This window comes from Stigmatopora argus, chromosome 3, assembly GCF_051989625.1.
Source record: "Stigmatopora argus isolate UIUO_Sarg chromosome 3, RoL_Sarg_1.0, whole genome shotgun sequence".
Lineage (NCBI taxonomy): Eukaryota > Metazoa > Chordata > Actinopteri > Syngnathiformes > Syngnathidae > Stigmatopora > Stigmatopora argus.
The window spans coordinates 10717545-10738118 of record NC_135389.1 but is presented as its reverse complement, the minus strand read 5'-3'; the positions used below and the strand labels follow the sequence as shown (position 1 = coordinate 10738118).

At 39.4% G+C, this 20574-nt stretch overlaps 2 protein-coding genes across 2 annotated transcripts; one reads left to right on the top strand and one right to left on the bottom strand.

The window, feature by feature from the left end:
• Positions 1–390: 390 nt before the first annotated feature.
• On the bottom strand, positions 391–6307 carry hsp90b1 (heat shock protein 90, beta (grp94), member 1). The gene is made up of 18 exons (XM_077595207.1): positions 6137–6307; positions 5501–5603; positions 4790–4931; positions 4605–4721; positions 4202–4533; positions 4028–4139; positions 3605–3742; positions 3408–3524; positions 3106–3243; positions 2866–2943; positions 2714–2779; positions 2351–2620; positions 2014–2259; positions 1395–1531; positions 1241–1319; positions 922–1077; positions 721–834; positions 391–644 (listed from the first exon to the last, which is right to left on the bottom strand). The coding sequence occupies exons 1-18, from the start codon at positions 6183–6185 to the stop codon at positions 618–620; spliced, it is 2421 nt and encodes an 806-aa protein (XP_077451333.1). The 5' UTR covers positions 6186–6307; the 3' UTR covers positions 391–617.
• Positions 6308–9827: 3520 nt separating this feature from the next.
• nt5dc3 (5'-nucleotidase domain containing 3) lies at positions 9828–20350 on the top strand. The gene is made up of 14 exons (XM_077595208.1): positions 9828–10161; positions 11015–11199; positions 11406–11480; positions 11571–11626; positions 12336–12426; positions 12590–12727; positions 14553–14613; positions 14720–14822; positions 15502–15603; positions 15713–15794; positions 16581–16667; positions 18536–18676; positions 18790–18854; positions 19028–20350. Exons 1-14 carry the CDS (start codon positions 9933–9935, stop codon positions 19281–19283), a joined length of 1671 nt encoding a protein of 556 aa, XP_077451334.1. The 5' UTR covers positions 9828–9932; the 3' UTR covers positions 19284–20350.
• Positions 20351–20574: the final 224 nt, after the last annotated feature.

The following is a 20574-nucleotide window of genomic DNA, read 5'->3' as shown; positions in this document are numbered from 1 at the left end:
TTGTCAAGTGACCTAAACACTGCAGATTATTAAAATACTGGCAATAAAAGTAAACATGTTTTAGTCACATTAAGAGTTGGATGACACGTATTCAATGCAAATTACTAAATTACACTGTTCCCAGAAGTTTGGAGGTTTTACACTGTTTCTGTTCCAGCGGTTTCAAAAAGGGGCACTTGAATTAGATGCAAAGGTTTGTGCAATTTGTGTCTCGTACACATTTACATTTAATTAAGAAAACTCAAATTATTTATCAAGTCAGATATCTGGCATTAACATGCATGTAGACTTTAATTTGATCGCCACACAACAAAACTGTCACATTCTATAAGTACGTATTTCTTGTTAGGATCAAATTGGCATCTCGAAGTTATACAAATGAGTCATCGATCCTTCTCCCAGGAAACATTTATTCAATCAAGAAACAGGATTTATCCATCAACAGGTCAGTTAAATATTAACAAATTTACAGGCATGAGGAATGTAAAAAAAACAAAAAAAACAAAAACAAAAGCACTCCTTATAAAACCCCTGACTGACAATAGACAACGTGAACCACTGCGGGGCGCTATTTGCCATTCACCCACTGTTGTTCCAATTGCTCTTCAACTGGCATCTCACAGTTCAACTTTTTCTGGAATAGCCTGCGAGGAAACATTGAGGGAATGTCAAGAAAAGCAGGAAAATGCAATCTCTTTCCCTAATGTAGTGTATTCTTACAGCTTCATCTTCGTCGTCCACAATGTCCTCTTCTAACTTATCTTCAGCTTCCTCAGTATCGTCAGAGTCCTCAGCCGTCTCTTCTTCGGGTTCTTCCTCAGGCTCCTCCTCCACCTGTATTTAAAAATAAGTCAACATTTTGAATACGAATGTGTCTTTTGTTGACATTACATGCTTTAAATCAGACATTTTATAACGGACCTGCTCTTCCAAAGGTATGTTCATGCTGAGTCTCAGCATACGTTCTATTCTGTCGCCATACGCCTTGGTGTCGGCCAGCTGATAACCTGACCGCAGAGTGGCTGTTTCAAAGAGGACTGTTGCCAGATCTGACGCAGTCTGGTCCTCTGCATCGTCCTACGTTGACAGAAATGGATATACGGTTATACTGAAGCAGTATAATTGTTTAAATTTCAACACATTTAAAATTGTGTGTCTATGCAATTAATGAGATTGAAGTCATAACCATCGATACATTTAATGTCTATACATTCATTTTTCAGGCCCAAGATTCACTTACATTGACACGTTTGAGCATCTGCTTGATGAGGGGATGCTTTGGGTTGATTTCTAATGTTTTCTTCTGGCTGGCGTAGTAACTGCAATGTTTGTGTCAGTTAGACCACTTTTTCGTGAGTGTGTGTATTTGACCATATTAGTTCTTGTAAACTCACTTTGTGGAAATATCTTTTCCTGTTTGATAAGCCTGTGCCTTCATGATCCTCTCCATGTTCCCTGACCAGCCGTACTGACTTGCCACCAGCGCACACGGTGAGTTGGTCAGTCGCTGGGACAAAAGTGCCTTCTCAATCTGCAGAGGCCCACAATCAAAGCAGAAAAATGTAAGTGGTAATGAAAAACAGTAAAAATAAACTTTACATGTCAAGTGTATTTAACATCAATTTATCAGTCAAGATCATTGCAAATTTACTAAAGTACAAATGAAGTGACATTGTTTTGATTACACATAGTGCCATAAAAATGCATACATGAGCTTTTAAAATTAAATAATTTTCAGTTTTAAAATTTGCATATTTAAGGTTTTTTAAATAGGTAAACAAAGAATTTTTTTTTTCAGCCTAAAAAAACTAAGCCGTTTAATTTATGTACATGAAATAATTTACACTAGCATTAAAACATTGTTTTTTCTTATATAAAATACAAGGTTGAAAAAAAAAAACATTTTAAAATGGAAAATAAAAGTGCTTCAATGAGGAATATTTGAGCCTCGCTTAAAATGAGGTTAGGCACGTGTAGGGTCACACCAAGTGAAATATTTTCACTTCAACTGACCTTGTCCTTGAGCGCCTTGTCCTTGAGCCAGGTGGTAAGAGGCTCATACTCCTGCTCCAGAGCCTCACGCCTTTCCTTGGCCTTTTCGCTCTCGTCAAACTTGATGCCCTCTTTGGCCACGTTCTGGAAACGCTTGCCGTCAAACTCTGGCAGTGCCTGGATGCAGTATTCGTCCACGGGCTCCGTCAAGTAGATCACCTCGTAGCCCTTCTTCAGTAGCCTCTCCACAAACGGGGAAGCCTCAGCCTAAAAGGAGACGCAGTCGGATCTAATGTTATATATTCAGCAGCACATGGCCATTTTGCCCTGAGGAGAATTATACTGTCACTCCGTATACCTCCTTCCTGTTTGTGCCGGCCATGAAGTAAATCTTGTCCTGCTTCTCCTTCATGCGCTCCACATACTGTTCGAGGCTAGACACAACGGTGTCGCTGTTGGATGTGTTGAAGCGCAGCAGCTTGGCAAGCCTTGTGCGGTTGGAGTGGTCTTCAATGACACCCAACTTAATGTTGGTGCCAAACTCCTTCCAGAACTTGTCGTTGTAGTGCTCCTCGGCAATCTTCTTGATCATGTCCAGACTTTTGCGCACCAGCTTCTTACGGATCACCTAATGGCGGGGCAGAAAAATGAAATAAGAAAAATAGACAATCCCCAAAATGGGCTTTTAATTTGTAAATACAAGCATTTTCAATGGGTTCACCTTGAGTAGCTTGTGCTGCTGAAGAGTCTCTCGGGACACATTAAGGGGAAGGTCATCAGAATCGACCTAATTTGGGGGAGTGGGGAAAAATATATAAATGCAGTGCAAATAGTTCGAAACAATACAACATAGAGTAAAAAAACAAAAATCACCACTCCCTTGACAAAGTTGAGATATTTAGGCATCATGTCGTTGAAGTCGTCCGTGATGAAAACCCTCCTGACAAAAAGCTGTAATAAACCAACAGTTTAGACAAAATTTGGTGAAAATTGTTTATCACAATGCCAACCCCATGAAGTTATACCACTTAATTATAATAGCATTTATATAATTGCAATGAGTTCAGCCATAATTGCGATGCAAAATATTTCAGCTGTTTAATCTATTCTCACCTTGATGAAGTCGTTTTTCTTTGAGCCGTATTCGTCAAAGAGGCCACGGGGAGCAGCGGTGGGCACAAACAGGATGGACTTAAAGGTGACCTCTCCCTCAGCCGTGAAGTGGATGTGAGCCAGAGGGTTGTCGCTGTCCTGTTGGAAAGACGTAAATTCAAACACTCAACCACTTTCACATGATTGTACACTAGCATAAACCCTTGCAATCAAGTTCGGTGTCCTCTATTGAAGAGGTTTTTAAAAAGATGTATTTTAACATTAAACAGGCTGTATCTACCATGTTAATGTATACAACTCACTTTGGAAAAAGTCTTGTAGAAGGCATGGTATTCGTCATCCTCCACCTCTTTTGCTGGTCTCTGCCAGATGGGCTTGATGTCATTCATAAGTTCCCAGTCCCATACAGTCTTCTCAACCTGATTAACAGGAGGGGGAAAAAAATTAAAAATCGTCAAAGCTTTTAAATATTTGTCACAGTGACTAGTGTAAAATCTACTTTTTTTGTCTTCGGTTTGTCTTTGTCTTCCTCTTCTTCCTCTTCAACTTCAGCCTCATCTTCAGAAGCTTCCTTTTCTGGTTCATCTGTTGCCTCCGTTTCCTCTGCGTCATCAATAGGTTCCTCGACAGTCTCAGTCTGAAGGACATAACAATTTAACTTGTAGTTTTACAATTCAGTGTAAACAAATTTACCTCAAAAATCAATAATTCTACAGGATCTACACCTTTATTAGTTTTGAACATCAAGTGCATTAACATTGTGGAGCCCTTTTGCGTCTATAGATGACCCATTAAGCAGTCCTAACCAAACATAAGTTTAGCCAAACTCTCCAAGATGAGCTAGGTGTGTGAAGAACCCAAAAAAAGCCACCATGGGTGCAATGCCTTTTACTAGAATACAAAATACAAAAAATGTTATTACCTTGCTGGCCCAAACATAAATAGGGAAGTTAATGAACTGCGAGTACTTCTTGACGAGGTTCTTAATGGTCTCCAGCTCCAAGTAGTCTGAGGCCTCCTCTTTCATCACCAGTCTGTAGAGGAGAATACATTAAGCGTCTCACTAGGTTAATTTGGACAGCTCATTGGAACCTACGTGATGGTGGTTCCACGGCCCAGGGTGTCTCCACGGGGGTCTTCGATGACGGAGAACTGGTTGGAGTCAGACTCCCAAATGTGCTGTGTGCCGTTATTGTGCTTGGTGGTGACTATGACCTTGTCGGCTACCAGGAAGGCCGAGTAGAAGCCCACGCCAAACTGTCCGATCAGCTCCGAGGTGGACTGGTCCTCCGACTGCATATCTGTCATCTTGTTGAGGAACTCGCTGGTGCCTGACTTGGCGATGGTGCCCAGGTTCCTGACCAGCTCATCTTTGGTCATGCCGATGCCCGTGTCCGTGACATGGAGCATGTTCTTCTCCTTGTCAGACTGGAGAACACAAAAAGCCCATGTTAGCCCATTTGAGTTTCCTCATTTATTCAGAGTCTGGATTGTCATACTTTAATTTTGATGGTCAGCTCTTCGTTGGCGGCCAGCGCTTCCTCGTTAGTGAGTGACAACAAACGGATCTTATCCAGAGCATCAGAAGCATTGGAGATCAGCTCCCTGAGGAAGATCTGAAATGCCAAATGTGCACATTTTAGCAACAAACCTGAACCTGCACATGGGTGCAAGGCTTGCTCACCTCCTTATTCTTGTACAGAGAGTTGATGATCAGTTTCATCATGCGGTTGACTTCCGCTTGAAAGGCGTGCTTCTCTGACTTTTCTCGAAGTTCCTTAACCTGGGCTGCGTTCAGTCCATCCAGCTGAATCGCTTCCTCCTCCCTACGGAGCGGCAGGAAAAAAAGACATTGCACATCAGCAAGCTATCATGTCACTTTCTATAATATGCAAATAGACTATCGAGTGTACCTCCACCACATTTGCTCTCGTCCAGAAACAAAGACCAATCGAGCTGCAGCTTAAGTGCAGTTGAACCACATCTAATCAATTTTGTGATCACCCAAACTTACTGAAAGTCGTTTTGATACCCACAGGTTGATGATATATTTAAGTAGCAATTAACAGGTAGACTAAGCATGCCTGTCAGCAGCCTTGGCACCTTCATAAAATTACATCTCATTTGGGATCATATTTATGTATGAGGGGAAAAAATGTCAACGTTTAATTAGTTTCTGACATCTAGTGGACAATTCTCTTCTCACTTCAAGGCACTGGCAAAGAAATAAACTCACCATTATGTCAATGTGTAAATGAATGATGTATTCATCAATTACTAATTCATGATCTGAAGTGTTTTTTAAACTTTAAAGGCCATATATAAATTTCTTAAAAATTTGCAAAGAGACAAGTTCACTGTACAGTATACCAATTTTTAAAGAAAGATCACCAACCTTTGTACAACCTCATCGTCAGTCTTGGAGCCGTCCCTGCTTTTCCCCAGGTCCTCGTCAATGGTGCCATCCACGTCCACTTCATCGTCGGCCCTCACAGCAGCTTGGGTAGAAGCACAATGGTAAATTGATGACATGTATTTAAAAAAATGCTTGGCTACATATGTAATTTATAGATGCTTGGCTACATATGTAATTTACAGATGCTTGGCTACATATGTAATTTTGAAATACTTAGTTGTTAAGGCTAGTGCACAGGAGGGGGCGTATTAGGTAACAACCAAATGATGACCGCGAATACGAAACAAAGACGGAAAATAAAAGAAAAAGTCATTAAATGCATGGAATAAGGAAAAAGGGAAGTCTGTACAGGGAGGTCCAAAGACGAAATTTGACGATAGAAACTTCTAGAAAGCAGGACTGTAACAATCAAAGGCAACCTTGTGTTGCACCGATGATGGACAAAGAATGACGAGTGAAAATCACTTCAACTGAAATCGGACATTTTATACCTTTGGCACTTTAAATGAGAAGGATACGTTTCACATAACCATTGCTAGCTAAACGGCTAATCATAGCAAGCTCCCGGTATGTGAACATTTCTATTAAAACAATATAGTGATGGAGTTTACTCACCGAATGCTAACAACCCGACGAGAAGTCCTAAGACCCACGTCCGCTTCATTTTGAGATGAGATATTGACTGCCTTCAATGTAGACAAAAAAAAGTGAAGGGTTGCACGCCCCTACCTTTTCACGAGAGACTGACAATGAACTGCTTCGGAAACGCTGCATAGCTAAAAGCGCCGCATTCGACCAATGGGGGCGCACCACGCACTACTGTGGCCCAATCGAAGCAGAGATGACAGAGGAACGCTGGCCAATCGGCGTGCACATCATAAGTCGATACCCTAAAATCGTGGCTCGCCATCATTGGCCGACACCCCCCCTTAATTTGCGTCTAACTTTATGTATATATTATTATGCAACAAGTGTTTAATCGTAAATGGGTACACGTTACAAAACCCAAAGGCAATAAAAGCACAATAAGAAAAAACTGTAAATAATTGCGACATTTCTTTTAAGAATAACAAGGAATGCCTTTCATATTTGAAGAAAATTAATTACTCTAGTGTATTGTATTTATCATACTAATATATACAAGGTAAATGAATATGGAGTCGTACTCTATGAATTAAAATAAAGCACGAAACGCTTATACAAGATAGAAAAATGAATGGTAGACAGACAGACAGACAGACAGGGTTAGCCCAACTGCCTGTCATGTTTGTTAATTTAAATATATAACTCATTTATGGTATATTAATGCCTAACCACTAACCCTTGCCAATCACGTCGATTATTAATTTTGGACCCCTAACCCTAACCACAAATGCAACCCTAAGCCCAACCGTAACGATAACCCTAATACTAACCCCAACGCTAACCCCAACCCTAACCCTAATGTGAACCCAAACGCTAACCCCAACCCTAACACAAATTCCAAACGTAACCCTAACCCCTACTGTAACCCTAACCCCAACCGTAACCCTTTCCCAAACTGTAACCCTAACGCTAACCCTAACCCTAACCCTAACTCTAACTCTAACTCTAACTCTAACTCTAACCCTAACCCTAACCCTAACCCTAACTGCGGCACTTGTTGCATTGAAAAAATCTAAAGGCACACCACTATCTGAAAATATTCTAATTAAAAAATATGTCACCTGTATTAATTAACATTATGAAGTCGTTCTCATCAAAAATTATGAACAGGAATTAAATAATCAACACCAAATTATTCCAAAATCTATTTTTTTTCCACACTGATCTAACGTCATCAAAGTTGATGTCCCTGAACCTGAACAGCTTTCAGTTGGACTGATGTTAAAATAATGAATGCAATGATTTTTTAACCTTATTTTAATTTTTGACTTTTTCTCTCAATATTACACCAAAAAAGTAGAGACTATATCCCCAAAAGTTGATGCCCCTGAAACCAAACAACTTCCGGTTCACGTACCGTAAAAACAGAAAAAAATGACTTAAATCTCGTAATATTACGACATTTTTTTCTTCTGAATATTACTTCAACCACCTAACATTACGAGAAAAGCCGTTTTGTGCTCACACAAACTTAACGTCGACAAAAGTTGAAGCCCGAAAAACAAAAGTGCTTCCGGTTTACGTTACACGAAACTAAGCAACAAACTGACTTTAATCTCATAATATTACGATTTGAATCTTGTTATAGTAAAATATATGAATTTTAATTTCTTTCTTGTATTATTACAATGTATGACTTCTTGTCATTTCCCGCGGCACAACTGAACATCGCTCAGGGCACACTGGTTGGGATACACTGCCCTACTGTAACCCTAACCCCAGCGGAACGCTCACACCAAACCGTAACCCTAACACCAACACTAACCCTAAACTAACCCCTATTGTAACCCTAACATTAACACTAACCCTAACCCCACCCTAACCCTAACCCCACCCTAACCCTAACCCCACCGTAACCCTAACGCCAACCCTAATTGCAACCCTAACTGTAACCCCAACCCTAACCCTAACTTAGTTTGTATTTGATAGCACTTTCAAGATTATATTTACTTATCCAACTTGGCACTTAATTTGAGCACCAAGAATCAGCACTTAACCTTTAATGGCGACCATTTTTTTTCTTCCGCGGCCCTTTTGTCTCTTTTGGGGGGCTGCTGCCATTGACGTCTCCTCCCATCCAAAAATATTTTTTTAATAAAAAATGTATTCGGCCGATCCTGGTGGTGCTCCTTGCTGGTTCCCTATCTAATTTAGGGATGGTGATTTTAATAATACTTATTGAAGAAATAATGTATTTTAAAACCGATTAATTTATAAACACAAAAATATTGGATTCATGTTCTTTTAGGAATAGAAAAACCACAAGCCTAACCCTAATGCTAACCCTAACTCCAACCCCAACTCTATCCCCAATGCTGTGCCTAACCCCAGCCCTACCCCTAAACCTAACCTAACCCCTAATGTAACCCTAACCCCACCGTAACCCTACCCCAACCGCAACCCAAACCCTAACACTAACCCTAACCGTAACAGAACCCCTACTGTAACCCTAACCCAACCATAACCCTAACCCCAACAGCAGCCATAACTCCAACCCTAACTCTAACCCTAATGCTGTCCCTAACCCCAACCCTACCCTACCCCTAAACCTAACCTAACCCCTAATGTAACCCTAACCCCACCGTAACCCGCCACATCGTCTTGTGTGGCCCGGCAAAGTAAATCATGAGTGCCGACTTTCTGTTTTAGGATCAAAATAAAATGAAGAGTATAGATAGATATTACATTTCCTGATTTTCCCCCTTTTAAATCAATAATTGTAATTTTTTAATCCATTTTTTTTCTGTGTTTTTAGTTCAAAAATCATTTTGTAAAAATCTAAAAATAGATTGAAAAGCTAAAATAAACATTGTTTTAGATCAGGGGTAGGGAACCTATGGCTCGGGAGCCATATGTGGCTCTTTCCATGGGTGCATATGGCTCTCCACTAACATGTGAGGTAAAATAGGTAAATCACTGGTGAGAAAGCTGAGTCCCGAACGCACTAATAGAGCGTCACTGTGGCGTTGACACTACCTCTACCACCACTTTAATCATAATTTTGTTTTTTTATTACTCTTCTGCATGCATGATCTCATTTATACTGATTTATTAGCAGCATAACAAGGTTGTCAAGAGAATTTGGAGACTTTTTGTACTTCAAAAGTGGTGAAATGACCAAAAAATAAATCACAAATTTTCATGTATTTTTACTTTTCAATTCTGAAAATGGCTCTCAAAAAATAACATTAGAAAATAGGAATTGTTTATGGCTCTCTCTGTCAAAAAGGTTCCCGACCCCTGTGTTAGATCTTTAAAATACTGAATATTCGGGGCTTTTAATCCAGTTCTTTTAATCCATTTATAAAAAAAAATCTAAATATTATATCTAAAATGATCTGGCCCATGTGAAATCAAGTTGACGTCAAAGCGGCCCGCGAACCAACCCGAGTTTGACACCCCTGCCCTAACCCTAAACACCAACCCTAACCCTAAATAAAACCCCAACCCTAAACCAAACGCTGACCCTAGGTTTAGGGTTAAGGGGTTGGGTTAGGCACACACAAACCCTACCTTTTCAGGTTTAATGTCTAAAATATGATCCATTTCATGTAATCACGTATTAAATAAACGCAGTGTTTAGTGAATATTCCCGACCCAAAATGGCCAATATGTGACAACGCTTGTCCTCATTGATTCACTGCGTGCGTCAAACATCTACTTTCATATCAGGGTTGAGCACGTCACGGCGCGGTTTACGCTGTCATTCGCCCTTGTGAGTTTCCAAGCCACTTTATCTGGGCTGCCTTAATCTAAGAAGAATATTATGTCGGCGCCTGTGTCAGGTCTCCTGACGCAAGGGAGAGCCAGTCTACTCGGTCGTCACGTCCTGAAGGCTTCGCATTATTTCGGCGCAGTGTCCCGTGGACGGCGTGAACTACTTTCCCGTCTGTCTATCTCGGCTCGGACCGGCTGCCCATCTTCTCCGTGCAGCAGCAGCAGCTCCGCAGAGAGCCTGTGGTCTGTTTACAACCAGACCAAAAAACACACACAAGGTAGTAGCATTGTAAATTATTATATATTATATATTATTATTATTATTATTATTATTGTGTTTTTACCCTTTCATTCCTCTTGTTTTAGCATCGATTTTAATTTGGGGTTAGTGTTAGCGTTAGGGTTAGGGTTTGGGTTAGGTTTGGGGTTAGGTTTTCAGTAGGGGTTAGGGGTATGGTTAGGGGTCCAAAAATTTTTATCGGCGTGTTTGGCAAGGGTTAAGGGTTAGGCCTTAATATACTATCAATGAGTTATATATTCAAATTAACAAACATGACAGGCAGATGTGCTAACCTTGTCTGTCTGTCCATACATTCATCCATCTATCCTGTATAAGCGTTTCGTGCTTTATTTTAATTCAAAACGTACGACTCCCTATTAATTCACATTTCCAACGATTGGAAAATCGCTTGGTTTTGTAAAGTAAAGAAAATAATCCCCAGAGATGCCTTTATTTGCACAAAGCAATTGTGCAATGATATCCATTGCACTGGAAAAGTCTGAACCCAATGCAATCTTTGTATTTAAATTGATATTTTGTGCCTTATCAGTCTCATAGGCATAGAGTGGATACTTAAAATGTTACTGCAGAGACTTTCGTCCAAAGACATCACATCCTCAAATTTGATTTAGACATACTACAGACAAAGCAAGAAAGGCATTACTTGTTGTTGTTTTGGAGCAAATTACTACATTGAAGTGAGCTGATAAAAATCCTTAATACAAATATAATGAGATATGCCATCATTTTTTGGTGTGTTGGTGCCAAGGAACTACATTGAAATTAGTAGTATTTTATTAAACACTTTTTTTAATAGATATGTAACATAATTGCCATGTGTCTTGTGTCAGATGTCATGCCGTCCATCTCCAGTGCCTCCGTGGATCCGAACACCATCTTTGCAAACAATGAGATGAGCCTGCGGGACACCGAAGTCTATGGCTTTGACTATGACTACACGCTGGCTTTTTACTCCAGTCACCTCCACACGCTTATTTTCACCATAGCCAGAGACATCCTCATCAACAAGCACAGAGTATGTATGCAACATATGGGTGCAGAAAAAAAGTGATCTGCAACGTAGGGAGGCAGGCCATTTTTAAAACAGTTCATTCTCCACATTGCACTTATGGAGTCATTTATATTGAAACAATAAATTCTGAAAGGTTCAAACAAACTATGAGAAATGACTTGGAATTTTATCATGAATTTCACTGCTTTTAAAATTTGAATGTCTTTCAGTATCCAGAGGGTCTGCGAGATTATGAGTATATTCCTAATTTCGCTGTGAGGGGCCTTCACTATGATGTTCAAAAGGTAAGAACTTTACACTTATTTTGTTTTAGATGAAGAAAAGCTCCATGGTTTCTATGACTGATGGAGTGAACACTGATTGTGTTGTGATAGGGACTGCTGATGAAGATCGATGCGTTCCACTACATCCAGCTAGGCACTGTTTACAGGTATCAGCAATCCTGGAGTTTATGTTGCGGTGGTAGACCATTAATCAAATACTCCTGATAATCGAGTTTAATCTTTACATTTTCCAACATGTTTCAGATATAGAGGTAAATTTGAATACGCCAAGCTATTAAATAATGGTAAGAGTGCTTGAGAGTATTTTTTTTCATGTTACCACATTTCATTAAAAAAATGAAATTCCCCAAATTATTTTTTTTTACCCCATTTTTAGTGAAAACACTACTGTACATTTTGTGTGAGTAATGTCACCAACATGAACACCACCAGTATGATTGAATTCTCACATTTTTTACTTCAATTTATTATGCCTTTATCCAAAGCATTATAATGTCTTGATTGTAATATATATTTATCATATTTATTTTCTAACTTGCATTGATGTGTTTAATATTGTAAATTGTTTAGGAATCATAAAAGAGAAAAATTGGACTTAATAGAATGTAATTACTTTAATATTAAAGTCAACAAAAAAGACATGTTACTCAACCTAAAGTTATAAAAATCTATTTTTACTAAAGTATTTTTCATGTAGTCAGTTAACATTTGTGCATTGTCTGAGCTGGCAATTTTGAATAATGTCCCGTTTTGGATAAATGAATGAAAATGATTATTTATTGAGTATTTTTTTTATAGTCTGAGTCCTACAGCCCTATTTTATTTGTATTGAAGACTGGTTACGTCTGTTCCCAGGGGTCTTAATCCAGTCCCTGACGAAGAGGTCATCGCCATGTACGATGGCTGCCACATCCCACTTGATATTATGAGCGATTTCTATGGCAAGGTGAGATGGGCCTTATTTTCTACCTCCCAGGAACTCAAACAGTTTGAAACTGTCTCCTCATTTTCCTACTGATGATGCAGCAGCAGGAGACTTTCCAATTCTAACGTACTAAAGCTTATGCAGAAGAGGCGAGAATGGGACAGTGTTTTTCTTTCTCCTGCAGAGTTCCCACGGTCACTCCATGAAACAGTTCATGGACATTTTCTCGCTGCCAGAGATGACCCTCTTATCATGCGTCAACGACTTCTTCTTGAAGCATAACATTGACTACGAGCCTGTGCATCTGTATAAAGACGTCAAGGTGAAATAACTTGCACACTTAGAGAGAACAAAAAGGCATTTTCCTATTTCATATCCCTGCCAGTAATATTCATTCATTAATTTTCTGAACTGCTTATCCTCACAAGGGTCGCAGGGGGTGCTGGAGCTATTCCCAGCTGACTTCAGGCACCAGGCGGGGGATACCCTGAATTGGTGGCCAGCCAATATTGAGTCAATATTTGGTTCATTTGAAGTGCCGTGCAAAATAAATCACGGCCTTTGTGATTTCTCTGTTGAAACCAATACAGTGGTACCTCGACATACGATCTTAATCCGTTCCAGGGACTGAGATCGTATGTCGAGCTTTTCGTAACTAGAGCGGACGTTTCCCATTGAAATGAACTAAAAACAAATTAATTCGTTCCAAACCTCTGAAAAAACACCAAAAATAGGATATTGGATTGGAAAAAATGTTTTATTTCTTCTAATTCGCCATCTATTAACAAAGTAACATAACTAGTGGTTTAATAGTAATAAAATGTGTTTAATATAACTAAAATTGGGCTGTGTTGTGTGCACGAGTATACTTCATTACCCAGAAAGCCCTCTTTTTGCCTGCGCATGCGCGTTGTGCGTTTCCTGGTCGAAACTCGTCTGAATAAATCGTTCAGTCCTCGTAGATATAGTAGTTATACACGAAAGAGATGCGGCAAAAAAGACAATGCGCTACAATGATAAACAGCCTCTCATGTCATGGCCACCTGGCTTGGTCGCATCTCGAAATTTTGATCGTATCGCGGGCGATTTATTCGATCGAAATTTTCGTCATACACGAGCATGTCGTACCACGAGTTGATCGTAGGTCGAGGTACCACTGTATATTTAATCACAAATAGCAGCAACTGTAGCCATTTCTTAAAAAAAAAAATTGTATTTGTATAATTTACTCTTTATGCACATAAACGCTCGAAAACAAAAAGTACTGCCCCAGGTTCTGTTGACTGTTATCTGCTGTTGGTCGTGGGTAATAAGTGCTTTATTGACTCAGCCCTTGAATCATTTTTTGGCGAGATGCGAATCCTCCTGTGTACGCACATTCCAAAAAGACTCATTTGCGCATTTGTTGTTTAGTGACATGTGAGTGTGATATACAGAACATCCAACTGCTCTCTATTTTTAACATTTGGGACCAGTTTCTAATTATAAACGTGTAATCATTCCTTTGGACATCTGTGCTGCCAGCTCAGGAAAAAAACCTGGCAGTCACAGACCGACGCCATTCGTCCTTTTGATTGGAGCTGCCATGGCGTTCCCTTTATTCTGTGTGACACTCAATCATCTTTGATGGATCGCTGTCATTAAAAGCTCACACACAGTCACGGTGTTTCAATAGTGATGCTCATGACTTTTCAAGGGCACCGTCTTGACAGATTCTAATTCTAAGCCAAAGCAAGTCAGCCCCAAGATCTATAGATGGATGGTTTGATGGGTTTTTAAGTTATTCTATCACTTAAAGGCCTCCTCATAGTTATTGTGAAAAATTGCCAAAAATACAAGAAAAAACATTTCATAGAAGCAAAATCTGGGCTATAAATTACGTTTTATACTACTCACACGAAAAAAAGAATTTATTGATTGAATCAATTTATCGGCCAGACATCCCTCCTACCATGAAAATTGAGTGTTGCTGCCACTCCCTCAAATCTGTATTCTTTCAATTTTATTGAGAAATCTTTGTGATATACCACAACTTCCAAAAAGCTTTTAACCAAATTCAGCTTTAAAAAGCTGTCTTTCTTCATTTTGTTTCTTGTTTTTACTTGCATAAGTTTGAGTTTTTTTTTATTTATTCCCTTTTCTTACAGGAAGCCATTAGAGATGTTCACGTTAAGGGCATTATGTACCGTGCTGTGGAGGCAGATATTGGTAATGTTCGTTTTTTAACAGAACATTGCTTATCAAAGTGAGCCCAACCAATACAAATAAATGAAAATAAAATCACTTCTTTATCGTATCTTGTTTGTATTTGCAGGAAAATACATTTGCTATGGTGAGCAGAGCCATGCTGTGTTAAAGAAGTTGTCTGAGCATGGGAAGAAGATGTTCCTCATCACAAACAGCCCCTTCGACTTTGTGTGAGTGATGCATGATTTCACATATCGCCACTTGATGGCGTAGTAACCTACCTAAATGAACTAAAATCAGTTAACCATATCCATCTGTCCTATAATACAACATCAGAATTGTAAGGGGCCCTGGTGTTGGCTATTACTGCAGTGTATAAATAGCTACAGTAAAATCTACAGTATTTACAGCTCTAGCAAAGACCGATTTCATTTTATAGTACTTATAATGTGACTTGTAATAGATTTTATTGCACCTTTAATAAACCATAGGTGAAAATCCAGTTATAGAGAAAATATGAAACATTCTTTGTTTTAAACTTCATCCCTGCACATTTAAAATGTGTATTGTGACACATTCACTAATGTGTAGTTTAGCGAATTAGTGAGAAGTTGGAAATAGATTATTCTTTGAATGTTTTCTGATTTTATATTTGTTAGTTTGACTCTTGTTGAACAAGTTTGTTTTTTTATTGTTGAGCAGCTAGTTTCAAAATGATGCACTAGTGTTGTCGCAACACAAAGCAAGAACAAAATATCATTGCAAGTCTCTGAAAATTGCATTTGGTTGTGTATTAATGATCTAATTTTTTTCAGGCCATGTCTGCTGATGTTTATCACTTTATGGATGTCCATGCGATTAGCCATTGCCCTGCATAAAAAGTTGAAACTCTTTTTCTGGTCTCCTTAGGGATCGAGGCATGAACTACATTGTCGGGAGTGACTGGAGGGACCTTTTTGATGTAGTTATAGTTCAAGCTGACAAACCCAGTTTCTTCAATGACAGGAGAAAGTAAGTGTGATTCTGTATGTGTGTGATGATTTTTTATCCTCACAGCAGAAGGTCTGTCCTAAAACCGGATTGCTTCATTATTAAAAGTGAGTTATCTTTGTGGTTGCAGGCCTTTCAGACGCGTCACTGACAAAGGTGCTCTACTTTGGGACAGAATTCACAAGTTGGAAAAAGGAAAGATCTACAAACAGGTGCTCGGATTCACAGGAAATGGTTGTGATACCTGGTGGACTTCAAATGGGGACTTTAAAATAAATAAATTAATACATTTCATGTGATGACAAAGATGTATGATGGCAAGAAGTGAGCAGAAGTACTCCAAGTTACTGCAGGTTTTTTTTGGACGATGACCTAGAAATAATCTAACTGACAGATTATCTGAAAAGTCTTTACAGGTGATACCAATGGTCAACTGCTCAATTTTGCTAATTTCAACTTTCAGTGGCATGCACCGAACTGGATGTAAAAAGTGCACTTGTCTTGAAAAAAAGAGGACATTTGGTTACCCTGTGGATCAGTCTTTGAAAGTCATATTTAAGTAGAACTGTTTAAAGCCTTGGGCAACTTGCAATGCCAACAACATGTAAACAAGCCAACATTTTAGTTTGGTAGTAAAAACTAGACTTGTAAATTAACACAATTTGAACTTACATTGTTAGCTGTTGCTATAAACTGCTGTTTGACTGATTCATCACATACTAAATAAATTCTAAATCACCTTCCTGTAGCATAACGATGATGATGAGCTACTTCATTTGCCATCGGTTTTGTTTTGAATGTGTGCACGTCTGTGATCATGTAACTGGTATTTTCCCCTTTACCTATTGGTCCTATCGTTTGAAGGTTCGCCAGCTTTCACAACCATCTCCCTCTACAAACTGTTAGAAGATAGTAGTTGAAAAGAATGATATGTCATATGAGAAGCTGGGTGAACCCGCCTTTTTTAATGAATAAATTATGTTTTTAATCACCTAAAGGGAAACCTCTATGAGTTCCTGCGACTAACTGGCTGGCGAGGATCCAAAGTGCTGTACTTTGGCGATCACATCTACAGCGACTTGGCAGTAAGCAGCACTCAAACATGATATGACAAAGTTGAGTTGCACCGTTGTCGTCAGAATTCAGTGTAACCCCGTTTATTGCAGGCATACAATTCACACCCACCCACACTATAAAATCCCTGACACAGCTTCACAGTAAATTTTTTAAGTGTGGAAATATTTTTAAAGCTTTACAACTGCCAGCAGATGACAGCGATGCCCCATTTCAGATATGGTGTGAGACCACCCCAGTCTTTGAGTTTGTGTTGACACCAACTAGTCCTGTCACGCAAATCACTACAATATATATTGACTTCCATCCATTTTATTAGGCTTTATCCAAAGTCAGTTTGGGGGGCAACAGGTTCTTCTCAGGGAGATTTTGAGACAATCCAAAGTCGGCCAGGAGACGTAGTTTCTTCCTTTCAGTGAGACATGCCTGGAGAACCTCACCAAGGAGGCATCCTAATCAGCTGCCCGAGCCACCTCTTTGGGCTCCTTAATGCAGAGGAGTATTGGCTTTACTTCAAGACCTTACCGAATGACTGAGCTCTTTACCTAAGCTCTATGTTTGTGGCACTTGTACCCAGAACATTGTTGTTGTTATTTTTTAAAGATTAATCATTAACTAGACATACTGAGAAATACCTATGCAAAGTAGCAGAGTGATGAGAACATGACGACGATCATGTCCTGAAGAACCATATATATTTTCAAATTTTATTCATAAAGACTGAGAAGCCAGTATTACATGTACTTTTATATATTAATGTAGCCCACACTCATCCAGACATTATCCCTGCCAGAATAAACTGAGTTTGAGACCCCTCTTGTAGATTGTAACAAATTGTCAGATTTATGTGGCGCAAAAATAGGGATCTACTTCACACCTTAACGAGGCATATGTACAGTGCATGATATCTCTAGCCATTTTTGTCAGTGAGGCTTATTACAACCTGCATCCTAGCAGATTGGCCAGCAACTGTCTTTGAGTTGAAAGTGGCAATCCTTAGTTTTTGTAGCCACAACAGCATTATTAATATGTGAACGAGTGTGTGATCAGCTCTAAGTGATGTTAATGAGAGACAGAGTTAACATCTTTGGCACAATGCCTCGCCGCTGGTGGCCAGCGGCCAGCTGTCAAACATGTCACATCGCTTATTTAGGAAGACGGAGCATCCTCTGTGTTGCTACACCGTGCATAACATAAGTACCGTAGCTTGCAGGCGGCCTAGTTGGACAGAGTTCATAGCATTGGGGATCATTACTGTAAGTTTCTGTGCATCCTCAAGTTCCCGAGACAAGAAAGAAAATAGCAAAGTATAACAATGGCCAAAAATGACATACATGGGAGTGTTACCACGCAAAAACCATTGCTGTCACAAAAGAACACAAGACTGTCTTCACATTTGCTTAAAAGTACCTTGATGGTTTTGGTCAAGGTGTGCAGCCTATTAGAGTTGTTAAAATGGCACGTCATTTGATTAAAAAGAACATGATGCCAACATTATAAAGCTTGGTTTTTGCAGTGTGGTAGACTGGGGCTGCTTTGCTCCCCTAGGGCCAGGACAACTTGCTGTGAATGAAAATCAGGTCTGCTGTATACCAGAATCTTATGAAGGAGAACATCGGGCCATCGGTTTGTTGCCCTCAAGCTTAAAGGACAAATTAACCCTCTGGGGCAATAGGCAAAATGCTTGAGCACCACTAGGGGTCTATCCATACACGTCTAATGCACAGAGACAAAATTAAGATGCACGTATTCGAAGCAAGAGAAATGTTACAAAATGAAGATAACAGAATGTTGAGAATAAATTCATACCATATCATGGAAGTATTACAATTAGAATTGACAATGTATGTATGGTTGGTACTCATTTTTTTCTCGTTAGGATTTAACCCTGAAGCACGGCTGGAGGACAGGAGCCATTATCCCTGAGCTGAGGAAGGAAATCAAGATCATGAACACAGAGACATATGTGCACACCATCAGCTGGATACAGGCACTGACAGGCCTCATTGAGCAGATGCAGGTCAGCACACACCACGCTTGACTTTGTACACATCACACGTTTAATGCATGTGTGCATGGGCCTTTTGCGTATGCTGGGAAGAGTCATAACCTCACACTAAACTAATCACACAGGTCCACAGAGATCCGATCTCTCAGTCTGTGGTGGACGAGTGGATAAGAGAGCGAGAAGCTATGAGGTAAATGAGATTCTTTCTTTTTTATTGTTAAATATAATTGAAATACAACAGTTTTAAATATTGAAGAATTTGGGGCACTGTAATGGATTTCAATGAGGACATTCTGCCACGGAATAAATTCCAAAGTCAGGGTGCTTTCTTATATGGATCCTACGTAATGATTTTGTTCACAGGCCTCAGACCAAGGAGCTGTTTAACGGTCACTTTGGGAGTCTGTTCCGCACGTACCACAACCCCACGTACTTCTCTCGACGACTCTCTCGTTTCGCTGACATTTACATGGCGTCCATCAGCTGCCTGCTCAACTACGACTTCCAGCACACCTTCTTTCCACGACGAACCCCTCTGCAGCATGAGTCCCCTTTTGGACAAGGACAGTCGCCCCCAGGCCAGTTCGATCCAAGCACACCTTTCTCGCACAAGTGCTAAGGAGTTATCTTGTTGTAGTCAGAGAAATGTGTTTGTACTTCATGCGAAGATTGGGGGACTGCTTTTTCCTCACAACAAATCATTCATCTTCCTTTCTGCTTATCTTCACAAGGGTCCAAAGGGCTTCCACAGAGTCCCAGATAGTTCTTGTGTATACTCTGAATTGATTGCCAGCCATTTGCAGGGCACAAGGAAGCACACAACTATTCATGCACACACTCAAATCGAGGACCTAGAAACCTAGTAGAGGTCAATCAGCCATCATTAGTACTAATAAATTCTAAATAAAAATGCAAAATCACACAGGACAATGTTTTTTCTAAATGAGAGCCAAAATGCAACCGATATTCCCAAATTCATTAAATATAAATTGCAAGAATGTAATAAAAGTCTTAAACTTCATTAAATTCATTCAAAAAAGGCACATCAAATTAGCAAATGTTCCCCCCAAACCCCCAATACATAATATTTTAGTGAGTTTTCATCCTCCTACTCATCTACAATGACCCGTCTTAAATTTCCTTTAAAAACAAAACATGCGACCACAAAAAAAATGGGTCGCTTCAGCCTGTGGTGTGTGTATGTGTTTGTGAAACCCTGCTGATAAAGAAAGATCATGATATTTTTACATTATGGCTACTATATTCAAGTGTGTTGAAATGACAATTTTGATACAACTCATGTTTGTTAACCTCATTTTTAATAATAGTCCTGTTTTCATTCAAAACTGATCCACCAGAATGTACTGTAGTCAAAGTTCCTGGCTTCTTATCTACGGCTTGGTGTGTATTTTCTGGCTGTTTTTCTGTATTTAAATTGCCATAATTAGGCCCTTTGAATTCATTTCACTGATTTGTTTTCATGTTTACCTTTGCGTACAATGCTGTTACAAATATATGTTAAAATATGTCAAAATAGGCTTGAATTTTGAATTATTTGTTGGATTCGGAAGCCTGGTTATTTTTGTGTTGTTGCGGCTCTTCATTTATGTGAAATGAAAAGCTCTGGAAAAATTTGATTTCAATAGATGGGTGTCGTATGTCCAAATAAACAAGTATGGGAACTCATGTTTACAGTATTTTTGAAACGGTAAGCAGGTTAGTTTTGATCTACATACACATAAATGGAAGGTACCAGACCATCTTAGTGTCACAATGTGTCAGCAGGTTGTAACAAAAGAGTCACTGGACAAAATAATAATTAAAAATGTCCTTTAAATGCTACGCAGTCAGCCATGTGTTCAGAGGTTCAGAGGTCAAATCACCTTGACATACAAAGAAATATCAGTTGA

Excerpts from the sequence above, each read along its gene's own strand:
- hsp90b1 (XM_077595207.1), bottom strand. The coding sequence starts at position 6,185 with ATGAAGCGGACGTGGGTCTTAGGACTTCTCGTCGGGTTGTTAGCATTC. Across the intron at positions 4,932-5,500 it reads GACGATGAGGTTGTACAAAG|GGAGGAGGAAGCGATTCAGC; the intron begins GTTGGTGATCTT and ends GCCGCTCCGTAG. Across the intron at positions 4,722-4,789 it reads CTCTGTACAAGAATAAGGAG|ATCTTCCTCAGGGAGCTGAT; the intron begins GTGAGCAAGCCT and ends TTGGCATTTCAG.
- nt5dc3 (XM_077595208.1), top strand. The coding sequence starts at position 9,933 with ATGTCGGCGCCTGTGTCAGGTCTCCTGACGCAAGGGAGAGCCAGTCTA. Across the intron at positions 14,823-15,501 it reads AACAGCCCCTTCGACTTTGT|GGATCGAGGCATGAACTACA; the intron begins GTGAGTGATGCA and ends TGGTCTCCTTAG. Across the intron at positions 15,604-15,712 it reads TTCTTCAATGACAGGAGAAA|GCCTTTCAGACGCGTCACTG; the intron begins GTAAGTGTGATT and ends TTGTGGTTGCAG.